The sequence below is a fragment of the Pipistrellus hanaki genome, assembly GCF_964339955.1.
Source record: "Pipistrellus hanaki genome assembly, chromosome: 1".
NCBI classification, from domain to species: Eukaryota; Metazoa; Chordata; class Mammalia; order Chiroptera; family Vespertilionidae; genus Pipistrellus; species Pipistrellus hanaki.
In genome coordinates this window covers 39,967,199-39,984,354 of record NC_140503.1, presented here as the reverse complement: position 1 = coordinate 39,984,354, position 17,156 = coordinate 39,967,199, and the positions used below count along the sequence as shown (strand labels likewise).

At 42.2% G+C, this 17,156-nt stretch overlaps 1 protein-coding gene and 1 long non-coding RNA gene across 2 annotated transcripts in view; one reads left to right on the top strand and one right to left on the bottom strand.

Annotated features, from left to right (window-relative positions):
- Positions 1–17,156, bottom strand: part of LOC311624814 — a 654,664-nt gene that overhangs the window by 241,288 nt on the left and 396,220 nt on the right. The window lies entirely within an intron of this gene.
- SPESP1 (sperm equatorial segment protein 1) lies at positions 543–16,982 on the top strand (the record flags this gene model as incomplete). The annotated part of the gene is made up of 2 exons (XM_084864386.1): positions 543–612; positions 15,847–16,982. The coding sequence occupies 2 exons, from the start codon at positions 543–545 to the stop codon at positions 16,980–16,982; spliced, it is 1,206 nt and encodes a 401-aa protein (XP_084720512.1).

Sequence of the window (17,156 nt, the reverse complement as noted above, 5' to 3'; positions counted from 1 at the left end):
TCACCGCTTAGAGTGATCTATTTCGGTTCTTGGGGAGCTCCAAGCTTTCTTCCAACTAGACAACTCCTCCAAACCCTTTTTGGAGAGGTGGGCACAGTGTACCGCGCCACTTCCTCCATCATAACACCTTTATGTTGTTGTAATGGGCAGGTTCCTTGTCTCTTCCCACAGTTCCTTAGGTGCTGGGACGTGCTTTCGACGCTGTTATATGCCACCTCCCCTGAGGGGCCAAGAGCACGCACCTGCCTGGGCTTCGACACTTTCCAAGGCTCGCGGAGCCGCAAAGCTTCGCAGTTAGAGAGAGCATGCGCACCAGGGCAGCGTGGCGTGGCGTGTTGTGGTCACGTGTCCTAGGAGGGGGCGGGCTCAGACGCTCGAATCCGCCTCACACTGGCTGCGCTTGCGCGCTGCGGTCAACCGTTGCGGGGCGTCCAGGGCCCTGAGTTAGGACCCTTGGCCGCCTACACCGTGCCCTTCGGCTCTGAAGTACCCGGCCTGGCGGCCCCAGGACGCTCCCGTCGCATGGCGAGGTGCTGCGGAAGATGCCCATGAAGTCCTTCGTCCTTCTGGGTGTGCTGTTGACATGGCCTTCGTTTGTGCCATCGTTTCCGAGTGAGTGACCGACCGGACTGAGGGGAATTTCCGGGGTCCGGACCCGCCGGAATTCCGGCTCTTCTTTCCTCGGTCCCACGTTCCTCCCAAACTTCACTGCCCAGGGTCCTGTCCTCCAAGGCTGAGGTGTGCCCCTCCTCCTCCTCCCTTCCTGCACGCTGCGAGGCTGGCCTGGCCACGCAGCCACCCAGGCAGTGGGTTGCAGACTTGACCCAGGATGCACCAGCTGGGCACACGGGGCACACGGACCTCCTTCCACCGGAGAGTCACTGCGCATGCGGTAAAGCAGGGTGCGCAAACTGCAGGCAGGCCAAGGCGGCCTGGCTAGCTAAGGATGGTTTTTACATTTTTAAGTGTGAATATGAAATGTGATCTTTAGTGAAATGTGAAAAGTATGAAATTCCAATTTCATTGTTCATAAATAAAGTTTTATTGGAACATAGCCACACTCATTCCTTTATGTATTGTCCTGGCTGCTTTCCCTTGTTATAACATCCGAGTTAAGTGGTTGCCACAGTGACAGTTTGGCCTGCAAAGCCGAAAATATTTACAGAAAAAAAGTTTAACCCCTGTGACAAAACAGGGAGAACATGTGGATTGTGGGCAGGGGCCTGGGACACTTAACTGACCCCCGTGTGCACCCCTGCAGAGCATCCTCGGGAGTATAGCATTAAAAACCTTTGTTAAGAAGAATTATACTTATGACCTGTCTCCTCCCACCCCACTCCTAGTAGTTGAAAATTAGTAAGGTGGTTACCTTAAGGTATTTAAATAGTGAAGTCCAGTATCTGATAGCTGATATTCCAGATATGATTTGTCCATCTAGTCTATAATTTATTATAGCATTTTGGAATGTTGGGGTTTGGTTTGACGAAATAAAATTTAATAGGGAGGTATAAAGTACTAAAGTGCTTGCTAATTGTGCAGGCCTACATTTCATGAATAGTAGTGGCAAAAGTTCTGGATTAAGTGTCTGAGTAGATAAGTTAGACCATTAAATACTATCACTTATGATTTTTAGTTGTTTTAAACAAAAATATTTTTGAAAAAATATTCTTTGCCATAAATAAACAAAACATACTGAAAATAATAATTACCTTTTCTTGATATCTGATGGTCTTTGCATTTTGGTAGTTGTAGATCATTATTAACTCACAACTAACATATGGGGAATTTAGATGACATTGATACATATTGTACATTCTGGGTCTGCTAAAAGGTTAGAGATCTTTAAGAAGAAAGAAAGAAACATTAATATATAAATAATAAAATGGCAATAAATACTACCTATCAATAATCACTTTAAATGCAAATGGATTAAATACTCCAATCAAGACAGGGTATCTGAATGGATAAGAAAACAATACCCATATATAGGTATTTAAAAAAAAAGGCAGTGTTTATTAAAATACTGTACATTTCATCAAAATTGAGCTATCAGTTTTACAGTGCATATATATATACATTTTTTTGGGGGGGGGAACACCCTATATGTGCTGTCTATAAGACAAAAAATAAAATAAAAAAAGATACAGCAGCCTTGTTGACACATTAGACCAGATAGATTTAATTGGTATTTTTAGAGCATTATACCCAAAGCAGAAGAATATACATTCTTTTCAAGTATATATGGAACTTTTTTAGATAGACTAAATTAGGCCACAAAACAAATTTCAATAAATTTATGAAGATTGAAATCATATTGAAAGCATTTTCTCTGACCACAATAGTCGATATGAAACTAGAAATCAATTACAAGAAAAAAACACTGGAAAACACGCAAACAAATGGAAGCTAAATAGAATGTTACCAAACAATATATGGGTTGCCTTTTCCTATGGGAGCTGCTGGGTAGAGAGGAATGTGGCCATCTCCTCTCCCTACCATGGTGTGTACTCATCCACTGACATCAGTGTACTCTAAAAAGAGGGAAACATCCTGCAAAAATGTCACTTTGCCTGCTGTATTCAAGGCTCCCATTCAACTAGATATTGTGAACTTTGTTCATACCAACTTGTGCAAAAGCAATAGCCCTATGCTGTCAGTGAATTGGCAGGTCACCAAACCAATGCTGAATCCTGGGGTACAGGCAGAGCTGATCCCTGATCAGTGCCCCTACCCCATAGGGGGTGGGGCCAACTGGTCCACCACTCACAGCCCCTCCCAATGGCCAGCCCCATCTGCAATAGGTCTCCTACCCCAATCGGGATTGGGGCCCACCGGCCAATTGCTCATGGCCCCTCCCCTCAGCCGGCCCGGCCCTGATCAGGCCCCAATCGGGGTGGGCCAGCCAGCCAACCTCCTGCCATCTCCTCCTGACAGGCCTGTTCCTGGTCTGGCCCGATTGGGGATGGTCTGGCTGAACCCCACCCATGCACAAATTCGTGCACTGGGCCTCTATTACTTAAATATTTAATTATATTTTAACATTTAAAATAGAGTTGTATTCTTCCAAGACAATTTTTTTTAATATATATTTTTATTGATTTTTCACAGAGAGGAAGAGAGAGGGATAGAGAGTTAGAAATATCAATGAGAGAGAGTCATCGATCAGCTGCCTCTTGCACACCCCCTACTGGGGATGTGCCCGCAACCAAGGTACATGCCCTTGCCCGGAATCGAACCCAGGACCTGTCAGTCCACAGGCCGACGCTCTATCCACTGAGCCAAACTGGTCCCGGCCCAAGACAATTTTTAAAATTTTTGTATTGATTTCAGAGAGGAAGGGAGAGGGAAAGAGAAATAGAAATATCATTGATGAGAGAGAATAATTGATTGGCTGCCCTGACCAGGAATTGAACCATTACCTTCTGGTCTATATATAGAAAAAGCCAGCGACCAGAACACCATAACAACTGAATGACCAGTTGCTGTGACACCCACTGCAGCCAGTGAACCAGCCCAATCAGAGAGTGGGACTGGCTGACCAACCTCCTACAGACCCTCCCCCTAGCTGTCCCTGCCCCTGACCACCCCCCATTCCAATAGAGGTCGTGGCCAGTGGGCCAACCTCTTATAGCCTCTTCCCCTGGGTGGCCCCACCCAAGATTGGCCCCCCAACCTGATCAGGGGCAGGGCCTGCTGGCCAGCCACCTGTGGCCCTTCCCTCCAGCTGGCCCTGCCCACAATAGGCCTCCACCACCCTGATTGACCCCCCACCCCACTTAGGGGCAGGCTGGCTGGCCTACCGCCCAGAGCCCCTCCCCATGGCAGGCCTCACCTTCAATATGCTCCCCACCCCAATTGGGGTGGGCCAGCTGGCCAACCTCCAACCAGCTCCTCCTCCTGACAGGCCTGGCCCCAATCTGCCTCGATGGGGGCGGGGCCAGCCAGACCCCACCCATGCACAAATTCATGCACTGGGCCCCTAGTTTATAGGTTGACACTCAACCACTGAGCCACATGGCCTTCCCAGACAGTTTTATCATCATACTTCTCTTTTGCCAGCATCCTTGTGTCATCTTTTTATGGCAACATTGTATAGTTACTTATATGTTCCTACTTTTTTTAAAAAAATAAATCTTTATTGTTCAGATTATTACAATTGTTCCTCTTTTTTCCCTCCATTGCTCCCCTCCACCAGGTTTTTACCCCACCCTCTGCCCTTTCCCCACCCACCACTGTCCTCATCCATAGGTGTCAAATTTTTGTTCAGTCTCTTCCTGCACCCCCACTCCCCTTTTCCCTGAGAATTGTCAGTCCACTCCCTTTCTATACCTCTGATTCTATTATATTCACCAGTTAATACTGTTCATCAGATTTTTTAATTCCCTTGGTTTTTAGATTCACTTGTTGATAGTTACATATTTGTTGTTCATAATTTTTATCTTTATCTTCTTCCTCTTCTTAAAGAATACTTTTCAGCATTTCATATAATTCTGGTTTGGCAGTGATGAACTCCTTTAGCTTTTTTTTATTTTTTTATTTGTGAAGCTCTTTATCTGGCCTTTAATTCTGAGTGATAGCTTTGCTGGGTAGAGTAATCTTGGTTGTAGGTTCTTGCTATTCATCCCTTTGAATATTTCTTGCCTTCCCTTTTGGCCTGCATAGTTTCTGTTGAGAAATCAGCTGACAATCTTACGGGTGCTTCTTTATATTTACCTAACTGCTTTTCTCTTGCTGCTTTTAATATTCTCTCTTTGTCTTTTGCTCTTGGAATTTTAATTATGATGTGTCTTGTTGTGGTCCTCTTTGAATTCCTTTTGTTTGGGGTTCTCTGTGCTTCTTGGACTTGTAAGTCTATTTCTTTCACCAGGTGGGGGAAGTTTTCTGTCACTATTTCTTCAATAGGTTTTCAGTATCTTGCTCTCTCTCTTCTTCTGGGACCCCCATAATTCTAATGTTGGTATACTTTAAGTTGTCCCAGAGGCTTCTTACATTATCTTCAACTTTCTGGATTGTCTTCTTGCTTCTGTGAAGGAGTGTCCTCTGGCTCTTTGTGTTCCAAATCTTTGACTTGATTCTTGCGATCTTCCAGTCTGTTTTTAGGACTAAAAAAAATAATATTTTTTATTTCAGTCAGTATATGCTTTATTTCTAGTTGATCCCTTTTCGTTTCCTCAAAGGTTTCATTTATTTTATTGGCCTTTTCTAGGAAATTCTTGAAAAACCTTATAACTGTGGTTTTGAACTCTATGTCTATTCTTTTGCTTTCCTCCATTTCCTTCCTTTATGGCCTGTCTCTTCTCTGCATTTCAACTGCTTCCCTGAGTTGATGGTGTAGCTTTGTGTGCTAGGTGTCCTAGCAGGGCCCAGTAGCTCAGCCTTCCCAGTTACCTGAGGTGGACACTCTTGGTGCAGCCCTTTGTGGGCTGTGTGTGCAGTCTTGTTGTTAAGCTTTGCTTGTTGTTAGTATCACTGGGGAGAGTTGATCTCCAAGCCAATTGGCTGTGAGGATCAGCGATGTCTCACTAGGAGGGCTTCTGTGCTCAGCTTGGATGGGGTGGAGTCTCGGAATGGCGCAAACTTTGATTTCCTGTCAGCCCACCCTAAGAGGGTCCTGTTCCTAAGTCCTGCAGTAATGGTTGCTGACCATGCGCACCTCTGAAAGAGTTTTGCCCACTGCCTGACAGTCCAATTTCTCCTTAACTGGAGCTAGATATCAGTGTAATAGGGAGGTTTTGTTTTCCTCCTGAACAAGGAAGCTAACTGCATGTTAACTGCCCACCCTCTTTGCGCGTGCTGGGAGTAAGCCAGCAGCGTATTCGGTGGCCGCCCATTCCACGTGCACAGATCTCCACACCTCCACAGCTCCTGAGGCTCATTGTCCTTTCTCTTCCCTTCCTAGATGGTAGAGCTTCCACTCAGCTAGCCTTCTGGTGGTTCAGAGCGATCTTTGCTCTGTTTTCCAGTTGTATTTTTAAAATTGTTGTGGTAGGCTGCATTTAGGTGTTTACCTTATGCCACCATCTTGGTTTCTCTCATATGTACCTACTTTGAAGCAAGACAACATATTTTTGAATCCCATTCTTACCACTTTCAAGTTGAATATAATTTTAGGCAAATTGTTTGTTCTTTCTAAATATCCTCCTTTTCTCTTTATAAAGGTAAATTTAAAGCCCTTAATATAGTGCCTGGCACATAGTAATTGCTCAGTCAGTCAGAGCTGTTATGGTCTTTCAATCAGTATTTTCTAATTTCCTCTTCAGATTTCATGCCACTTTGTTTCTACAGTTCTTTGATCATTTTTTTTAACTTTCCTACGATTTGGCATATGCATAATTCTTCATGTTCTATTTCAAGAAGAGAAGTGTAGATAGCCTCAGGCTCAATTATAACTTCCATATCTGTGATTCCTGCTAACTTCAAGCCTGCTTCGCAGGTCGCCATCCTTCTAACTAAATGCATAGGAAAGCAGCATTGTGGTTTTTCAAGGTGGAAGAAATTCTTATTTAGCCATGTTCTGAGACATTGCTATGTTTGGTTGGATCACTGACTGGTAAAATAGAAGGGATATAATAAAGAACACAAGGGCACACAACAAATATCCCAAGTTTAATAACACAACTTCTAGCATAGTCTGATCTTTGTAAGAATTTGAAGTTTGTTCATCCTTCTAAATACCTCCTAAAAAATGGGATAAAGCAGGTTTTCAGTGGCCAGAGCCATTTTGAGGGATATTTGAGGCTTGACTATATTTTATTACCTTGCCTGCAAAGATTTTTATAAAGAACAGGTTGATTTGCAAGAGCATTTCTGGTTAGTAGAACTGACAAGGTCTACATCAAACACACATATTTTAGGGGACAAAAATAGGAGGTGTGAGGTGGGGGAGGAGGGAATGGATTTAACAACAGAACAATGTAGAGACAAAGGGTACATGAAGAAGGAAGGAAAAGCAAGGTAGGTAGAGTGCTCAGTTGATAGGCATCATGAATAGGCTTTTTAGTGTTGCCACAGTAACAGTATAAAGGGATAATGAGTATTTCAGGTGTTTTTTCTTTTTCTTTTTAGAAATCAACTAGCAGTAAGTATCTCCTTTTTCTGTCCTTTGACAATGTAATCCACCTAATAGTAGCCTGGATATCCTATTTACTACTATGAGAAGAGTCAAGTTAAATGATTAAACATTGAAAGGGAGGGAGGAGCAGGGGAAGAAAGAAAACATCAGCAGGGCTGGGGATTGAACCTGCTATACATGCTCTTGACGGAATGGAACCTGGTACCCTTCAGTATGCGGGCTGATGCTCCAACCACTGAGCAAAACCAGCCACGGCTGGAAATGTCTTCTTAAAAGCATTTAAGCTTTTAAAAAAATACATTTTATTGATTTTTTACAGAGAGGAAGGGAGAGGGATAGAGAGTTAGAAACATTGATGAAAGAGAAACATCAATCATCTGCCTCCTGCACACCCCCATACTGGGAATGTGCCCGCAACCAAAGTACATGCCCTTGACCGGAATTGAACCCGGGTCCCTTCAGTCCACAGGCCAATGCTCTATCCACTAAGCCACATGTGTCAAACACAAGGCCCACGGGCCAAATCCAGCCCGCCAGGCCTTGCAATGTGGCCCGCACCGCGCTGTCATCACTGCACTCCGCTGTCAGTTTATGACATTGTCAGTTTATGACTGTTCAGTAAACCATTTGGCCCGCGATTTAGGCTGGATTTTAGATTTTGGCCCCTTCTCTGATTGAGTTCGACACCCCTACACTAAGCCAAACCAGTTAGGGCCGTGGTCAGCAAACTGTGGCTCATGAGCCACATGTGGCTCTTAGGCCCCTTGAGTGTGGCTCTTCCACAAAATACCACAGCCTGGGCAAGTCTATTTTGAAGAAGTGGTGTTAGAAGAAGTTTAAGTTTAAAAAATTTGGCTCTCAAAAAAAATTTCAATTATACTCTTGATTAATGAGTTTGCTGACCACTGGGTTAGGGCAAAAGTATTTAAGCTTTTGTTGCTTGCAGACTTTAGATTTGCTTATGAATAGTTGCTCAGAATAGATTTTTTCCAAAATTGATTTAAAAAAATTTTATTTTGGAAAAATGTCAATATATCCACAAATAGAATGTCATAATAAATGTCCACATATTTATAACCAGCTTCAACTATTATTAACCCATAATTAATCTTGTTTCATTTATATTTCCATCCCCCCACCTCCCCAACTTCTCAGCCTTGGATTATTTAGAAGGAAATTCCAGACATCATATAATTTTATAAGTAAATACTTCAACCTGTAGAACTAAAATATAAGTATGCAACAATGTGAATTTCATACCTAAAAAGATAATTATTCTTTAATATTATAAAATATCTGGTTAGTGTTGAAATTTTCCTAATTCTCTCTCTCTTCCAGTTTGATTGCATTGGGATTCAAATAAGATTCATACATTTAATTTATTAATGTCCATTAACTCCCTCCTCCCCCCAGGCATGAAACAGCTCTGGCCACTGACCCAGACATCAAGCTAAGATGAACTTAAGGACTGTACATCTGCTTTACCCCTGATTGATATAAGAGCAACACCACCAATCAGGCGTTTCCTTGCCCATTGCCAGGGGGTCATTAATTCCCTTTTAATCTTTTGTTCTTCATCTTTATTTTACCCCTGGTAATGTAATTGAAGAAATTGGATTATATACCCTGTAATTTGCTGCACTCTAAATTTTGCTGATTACATATCCATGGTGTAGTTTATGTTTTCCTTTGTTGTCCCATGTATTTCCTGTATATTGTTAGTTAGATCTAGAGATCCTGTTAGATTCAAATTTGATCTTTTATGCAAGACTGCTACATTGAAGGTTTTGTGTTTTTTCATGAGGATGCATATATAATTTTGTATCTTTTTGTGATATCATTTGTATTGGTAATCATTGAAAATGATCATATTCTATTTATAAATGGTTTTGTTTATTATTTGGAATAATTTATAAATTGAAACTTTGTTTCATCTTGAGCCATATTTCAATATGCAATTTGGTCTATTTCTGCATTTTCTGTTCTGTTCCACTCATCTATTCATATGCAATGCTAAACTATTTTTGTAATAGAGGCTTTATATTGTATTTTAATACCTAATAAATGGTAGCTCCTGTTTTTCTGGCTATTCTTACTCATTTGTTCTTCAAATGAACTTCATGATCCATTTTTTTGTCCTCAGAAAATAACTAGTGATATTAGGAGCATATTAAATGTATGGCCCTGGTTGGTTTGGCTCAGTGGATGGAGCAACAGCCTGCAGATTGCAGACTCAATCTTAGTAGGTGACATGCCGGAGGCAGCCAATCAATGATTCTCTCTCATGGATGTTTCTGTCTCTCTCTCTCTCTGCCTCTCCCTCTCTGAAATAATAATTTTTTTAAAAAGTATGAGTTAACAGAGAATATGAGAGAATATGACATCTAAGCTTCTTTATGATATTGAATCTTTTGTCTGAGTACATGGTATATTTTTCTATTTGTAGAAGTTTGCATTATGCCTTTTAGATTTTATTGTATTCTTGTGCTCATTTTATGAGGTTGTTATAACAAATTATCAACAGAAATTTATTCTCTTACTGGAGGCCTGAGTCTAAAATCAGTTTCACTGAGCTACAATCAAGTTGTAGGGCAAAGCTGGGCTCCTTCTGGAAGCTCTGAGAGCCAATATTTTCATTGCCTATTTCAGCTACTAGTGGCTGCCAACATTCTTTTTCTTGTGGTCACACTAATCTCTGCCACCTCTCCCATATAACCACTTTCTTGTTTCTGTGTGTATTATATCTTTCTCCATCTCTCTGTTATCAAAACATTTGTGACTATATTTAGGATAATCCCCTTTTGCAAGACGCTTAATTCAATCATATATGCAAATATCCCTTTTCCATACAAAGTAACATTTACAGGTTCCAGGGACTAGAGCCTGATCTCTATATGTCTATATTCAGCCTAGAATAATTCCTCATATAGGTTTTAAGCAAGTCTTTTCAACTTTATTGGACTAGAGGCCCAGTGCATGAAATTCGTGCATGGGAGGGTGTCCCTCAGCCCAGCCTGCATCCTATCCAATCTGGGATCCCTTGAGGGATGTCCCAACCATCCATTTAGGCCCAATCCCACCAGGACTAAATGGGAGATCAGACATCCCTCTCACAATCCAGGACTGCTGGATCCCAACTGCTCACCTGCCTCTGCCTGCCAACCTGATCACCCCTAACCACTCCCCTGCTAGCCTGATCAATGCCTAACTGCTCCTCAGCCAGCCCGATTAACTGCCCTCCTGGTCACCCCTAACTACATTCCCCTGCCAGTCTGGTTGCACCTAACTGTCCTCTCCTGCAAGCCTGGTGGTCCTTAATTGCCCTTCCCTGCAGGCCTGGTCCCCCCCAACTGCCCTCCCCTGCAGGCCTGGTCCCCCCAACTGCCCTCCCCTGCAGGCCTGGGTCCCCCCCAACTGTCTCCTCTACAGGTCTGGGTCCCCCCCAACTGTCCTCCCCTGCTGGCCTGGTCCCCCACAACTGTCCTCTCCTATAGGCCTAGTCCCCCCCCCCCAACAGCCCTCCCCTGCAAGCCTGTTCCCCGCAACTGCCCTCCCCTGCTGGCATGGTCTCTCCTAACCACCCTCCTTTGCTGCCCCGGTCACCCCTCACTGCCCTCCCTCCTTGCCTTATTTCCCACAACTGCCCTCCCCTGCAGGCCTGGGTCTCCCCCAACTGCCCTCTCTTGCTGGCCTGGTCTCCTCCAACTGCCCTCCTCTGCTGGTCTGGACCCCTAACTGCCCACAACTGCCCTCCCCTGCAGACCATCTTTTAGCAGCCATCTTGTGTCCATATGGGGGCAACCATCTTTGACCACATGGGGGAGGCCATCTTGTGTCTTGGAGTGATGGTCAATTTGCATATTACTCTTTTATTAGATAGGATTTTTAACATTTTTTTAATTTTCAAAAGAGCATCTTCCCTAGCATTTTATCCTGTAACTGGTTTACATTTGTACTAAAGGCCAGGTACATGAGATTTGTGCACTCTGGGGGGTCCCTCAGCTGGCCTGCACTTCGGGAGTCCTTGGGGGATGTCCAATAGTCAGACATCCTTAGCGCTACCGTGGCCCCTGCTGCACTCACCACCACCACCACAACTGTGCTCACCAGCCATGAGCCTGGCTTCTGGCTGAGTGGTGCTTCCCCAGTGGGAGCTCCTGTGTTGAGTTGTGCCCCCTGGTGGTCAGTGCGACAAGTTGTTCAGTCTATTTGCATATTAGTCTTTTATTATATAGGATATTGGTTTTTATATACTGATTTTCTAATTTGCTACTTTATTACATTCTCTTATTCCTTGTAATAGCTTTTCAATTGATTCTTTTATCTGGTCTAGATGTATAATTATCCTATACTAGAGGCCTAGTGCACAAAATTCATGCACTCAGGGGGTGGGGTGCGGGGGGAGACAGGTCCCCTCAGCCCAGCCTGTGCCCTCTTGCAATCCAGGAGCCCTTCAGGAGATGTCTAACTGACAGCTTAGGTCCACTTTGGGAGCATGCCTAAGCTGTCAGTCGGACATCCTTAACACTGCTGCATAGGTGGGAAAGGCTCCCGCCACCGCCGCTATGCTCGCAGCCAAGATTCTGGCTTCTGGCTGAGTGGTGCTCCCCCTCTAGGAGCGCACTGACCACCAGGGGGCAGCCCCTGCATTGAGTGTCTGCCCATCAGTGTCTGCGCACTATCTGGTGGTCAGTGCGCATCATAGCAACTGGTCATTCCATCATTGGGCTGAAACCATTTCTCTGACATCCCCTGAGGGGTCCCAGATTGCAAGAGGGTGCAGGCCAGGCTGAAGGCCTCCATTGGTGCACAATCAGGGCCACGGAGGGACATAGGAGGTTGGCCAGCCGGGGAAGGACCATGGGTGGGCACCAGGGTGTGTTTGACCCATCTCACTCAGTCCTGATTGGCTGGACCCCAGTAGCAAAGCTAACCTACTGGTTGGAGCTTCTGCCACCCGGTGGTCAGTGCATGTCATAGCAAGCAGTTGAGCAACCTTAGCATATCATTAGCATATTATACTTTGGTTGAACAGCCAACTGGACAACTGGACACTTATCATATTAGGCTTCTATTATATGCTAATAAATTTTATTATAATAAAAGTGTAATATGCAAATTGATTGAATGACCAAACAGCAGAATGACCATCCGGTCAACCATCCAGACAACCATCTGGGACCATGCTATGATACTCACTGGTGCCAGGCCAGCCAGGGTGGGTGCCATGTGATTGGTCAGGAGCCTGGCCATCACCCCATGATTGCCCCGCAGAGGAAGGCTCAGGACACTGACTGGCAGGGTGATCAATCAAGGGGCTCCATGATTGCCCCAAAGTGGTAAGCTCAGGCCTCCGACAGGTGGGCTGTAGTGGGTGAGCGGGGCCTCCCTCTGCGAGGGAAGCCCAGGTCCTGGGTGCTGGCAGCTGGAGGGAGACCCAGGTCCCAGGTGTAGGAGGGAAGCTGGTGCCGGCAGCTAGGGGAAGGAAGGACTACTCTTGCATGAACTTTGTGCATCAGGCCTCTAGTATCTACATATAAAGATAGCTTTGCCTTTGTCTTCTGAATTCTCATGTTTCCATTCCTTTCCCCTATCTAATTACATTGACTAATACCTCTAACACCCTGTTGTATAGTAATGGAGATATTAGTATTCTAACCTTGTTCCTGTCTTTAAGGGGAAAAGCTTCCAGTGTTATACCAAATAGGATACAAAACATGTTTTTAATGTTCTTTTTAGGGATTTAAGTTTATATTTTAAAATTAGAAGTGTAAGCAGTTACCTTTATTGGGAATATTATTATCTTAAATAGTGCTCTGTAGCTTTTGAAGTATTTTTAAATATTTAATTTATTTGGTTTTGTGAGCTAAAAGGGCAAATATAGCATTTTAATTTTATAGTTTGGAGAAATTAAGTAATTGCCTTAGGTCATGATGTTAGGAAGTGGTAGAGCCAAGACTTGCTTTTTATTGTTTCTGTACTCAAGGCTACATACTTACTTTTCCTTCAGGACAATTCTAGATTTAGGACAATGCTTTTTATACGTATGAGAATATATAAATAAGTTATTTTACTTTTTAAAATGTAACTTTTAGTGGTTATTAAGTGTGTGTGCTTGTGTGTGGTTTTTTTCTTTCTTTCTTTCTTTTTTTTTTGAGAGTAAAACATCATATATAATAAAAGCCTAATATGCAAATCAACCAAATGGCAGAATAACTGGTTGGCAGGGGTGGGGCCAGCAAGCAGGCAGCGCCTGGCCAGCCAAGATGGGTGCCAGTGGGCAAAGAGAGGGGATTGCAATCAGGGGTTGGGAATGGGTCTGTAGCGACCAGCAGCGGTGGAGGGGCAATCAGGGGGCAGGGCCAGCCATTTGCCTACCAGTGCCATCTCCTGATCAGACAGCTGGTCACCTCCCACAGAGGAGCGGGGCCTGAGCTGCCCCCTGGTGGTCAGTGCGCTCCCACAGGGAAAGCGCTGTTCAGCCACAAGCTGGGCTGATGGTTGGCGAGCACAGTGGCAGTGGTGGGAACCTCTCCGCCTCTGTAGCAGCACTAAGGATGTCCAGTGGGGAGCGGGTCTAAGCTGTCAGTTGGACATCCCCCAAGGGCTCCTGGACTGTAAGAGGGTGCAGGCCGGCTTGAGGGACCCCAGTAGGCCTCTAGTTATAGATAAGTCTAAAGTACTCTTTAATGATCAACTTCAGTCGCATTCCCTCTCCTCAGAGACAACTACCCACATGAGTTTGGTATGTTACCCTTCTGTCCATTTTTTAAAAATCCATAATTCACAAACAAAATGTATGATACTATGTTAGTGACTAAGGATAATATCAAAATATACCTTATGTTCTATATCTTTCCTTTTTTTACCCATCATCATTATATGGATCTTGGAGTATGCAAAGCTTTTCTCAACATGACATAAAATGAGGAATCCACTTTTAGAATCTAGATGTCTAGACAAGTCTAGTGTCTTCCCACTATCATATTGCCTCACTAAGCTGTTTCATTAAGACTTCTAAAATTTAGAAATATGCTTTCAGTTTTGATTAAACTTCATCTGGTCTAAGTTGTAACAGAAGAATTAAGGGAGAGATGTGAAACATGTAAATATAAAGCATTTTTGGACTATTTTGTGCTTTCAGACAGCAGAATAAAAAGTGCCTCTTTAACAGAAAGTTTGTTACTACTGTGATTCATTTTGCCTGCAGAGGGAGGGTTCATGATGAAATGCTATATAATGGTGTGCTACTATATATCTCTTTCTACCTTTCTGTTCAGTGATGTCAAGTAGGTAGCTTGAAATCAACCGTATTGGGGCAAATGCTGTAAATCATAGCGTTTACATGTTATACATTAAAGTTTGGTAAAAAGTGACTTGTACCTGGCTGGCGTGGCTCAATGGTTGAGCATCAACCTATGTATCGGGAGGTCAGGGTTTGATTCCTGGTTCAGGGTATATACCTGGGTTGTGGGCTTGACCCTCTCTCTCATCATTGATGTTTCCATCTCTCTTTCCCTCTCCCTTAGTCTCTGAAATAAAAAGTATATTTTCTTAAAAGTGACTTACTTCCTTGAATTAAATCAATTTGTATCCATGATTGTGGCAAAATCTATTCAAAACGATATGCAATACAAAGTTCCAACACTTAAAATTTAAAACTGACTAGGAGTAGGGAAGTTGGGCAGAATATTAGAGTATCTTATTCAGAAGTCTTTTTTGTTGTTGATTTCCACATTGGTTATGAGAAGCTTCACCACTCAGGTGCTGCAAAATATCAGTATAAAACCAGTATATAACTGCCATTTTTGTTGTAAGAATTAAATTTTGGTGGTTTAGACAGGAATCTGCAAACTTCTCTGTAAAGGACCAAGTAGTATTTTCAGCTTCTCTGGCCATGTGGTCTCTGTTGCAACCACTCAACTCTGCTGTTGGAGCCAAAAGCAACTATAGATAATAAAGAAACAAATGGGTAAGACTGGCTAGTTCCAATAAAACTTTATTTAAAAAAACAAAAAACAAACAAACAGTAGTTGGGTGGAAATGACCCACAGGCTATAGTTAGATATTTTTTGTTTGAAGGCAGTGGTGTACTGGTAAATGTCTAACTGGCTCTTTGGAAAGAAGGGTAAGCCCTGATTTACAGCATTTGCCCCATTATGGTTGGTTTCAAGCTACCTACTTGACATCACTGAACAGAAAGGTAGAAAGAGATATATAGTAGCACACCATTATATAGCATTTCATCATACAGATACCCTAGATGTAAATAACCTCAAGAACACAGATAATAGTAAAATGAAATTAAGGAAGAGATGAGTTGAATATTTATTACTTTTCAATATAATTTATTTAAATGCAAATTCAGATAATTTAATTATGAATGATGTCTATGTGTAATATCTGGCTCACAAAGTTCCTAAAATTTAACAATTGGCTCTGGTGAACCTAATTCATTATGAACCTAATTCATCACACCACTGAGTTGAAGGACATAATCGCAAATTTTGTTTTAATAAGTTACATACTGAATGATAAGTTATATGAATTGTGTTCATATGCAACTTTTGCACTGATCTTGCTCATTTGTTTTAAATAAGAATCTGAAAGAATAATTTTAAGTGAGAGTTGACTTTCAGATATGCTTTATTCCTTGGTTCTTTATTTTAACTTTCAAGTGATAGTATATGAAGAGTAAATATGGGTCAGTAGATTTTGTCAGTATATTATATATGTTAATGTTTCTTATTAATTGATTTTTTTTTCTCCTTAAGGAATAACTGTGACACCTGATGAAGAAAAAAACTTGAATCATTATGTACAAGTTTTACAGAATCTACAACTAAGGGTTCCCACTAGGGTGCCAGGCCAAGAGAAAATATCAGTGTCTCCAAATAACATTTATTCTATGAGACAGAAGACTTCAAATAACGTTTATTCTATGAGACCGAAGTCTTCAAATAACGTTTATTCTATGAGGCCGAAGTCTTCAAATAACATTAATTCTATGAGGCCGAAGTCTTCAAATAACGTTTATTCTATGAGACCAAAGGTATCACAGTTTAAAGAGTTAATTTCACATGATAAAGTTTCAACTGAGAATGATGTTTTAAGTGACCCTATCAGTGATAAAGCTACACGTTTCCCTACTAAAGACTACCAACCTGAAATAAGGAGGAACAAACATACTAAAAATACACCATTCTGGTCGATTAAACCAAATAATATTTCTGTTATTTTAAGTTCAAAAGTACCTTATATTGACAGAGAGCCACAGCCACAGCCAGAGCCAGAGCCAGAGTCAGAGGAGTCACAAACTGAGACATCAATGTTTTGGCCAAATGTTACTGAATTACCTCCAAGTTCTTCCAGGATGAGCACTGACTGGGATACCACCACAGAACTAGAAGATGTTCCTCAGCTATCAGGGGAATATGAAATACCAATATATGAAAGTCATCCACTAATTTTGAGTGACGAAGAAATTTTGGATAAAATATCAGATATTCGTTCGGAAGCACAACACGTACCTGTTGTTGAGAGCCTCAAGCCAGAATATAGAGAGGACATTCAAGCCTCTAAAGAGAACCTAAAACGAAGCATTGCTTTAGCAGAAGCAGCAGAACACAGATTACAAAAAATGTATAGATCCCAGTTATTACCAGTAGGACGCAGCAGTTTTCTAAGTGATGACATTGAAACTGTTATTAACACGCTGTATAACTCTAGATCTAAGTTATCTCAATATTTAGACATTAAATATGCTCCAATAGATATGAGACAGAAAGCTATTACAGTAATACGTATATTGAAAAACAGATTATGTACAAATCGACTAGAATCTCAAAACCTTATTAGGCAGTTATTAAACAATAATATAAAAATTTTAAACCTACTTGATGTTCCATAACAAAGGTGATCTAAGAAAACTGGGCATTCATTAACAGGAGAAATAAGCGTACTAGTAATTCAAAAGTTATATAAAATATTTTCTATTGTAGTTCAGTGTGCTCACATCTTTACATATCATATGTTATGAACATTTTTCATATGCACTAATATGCCTAAAATTTTAAAATAAAAG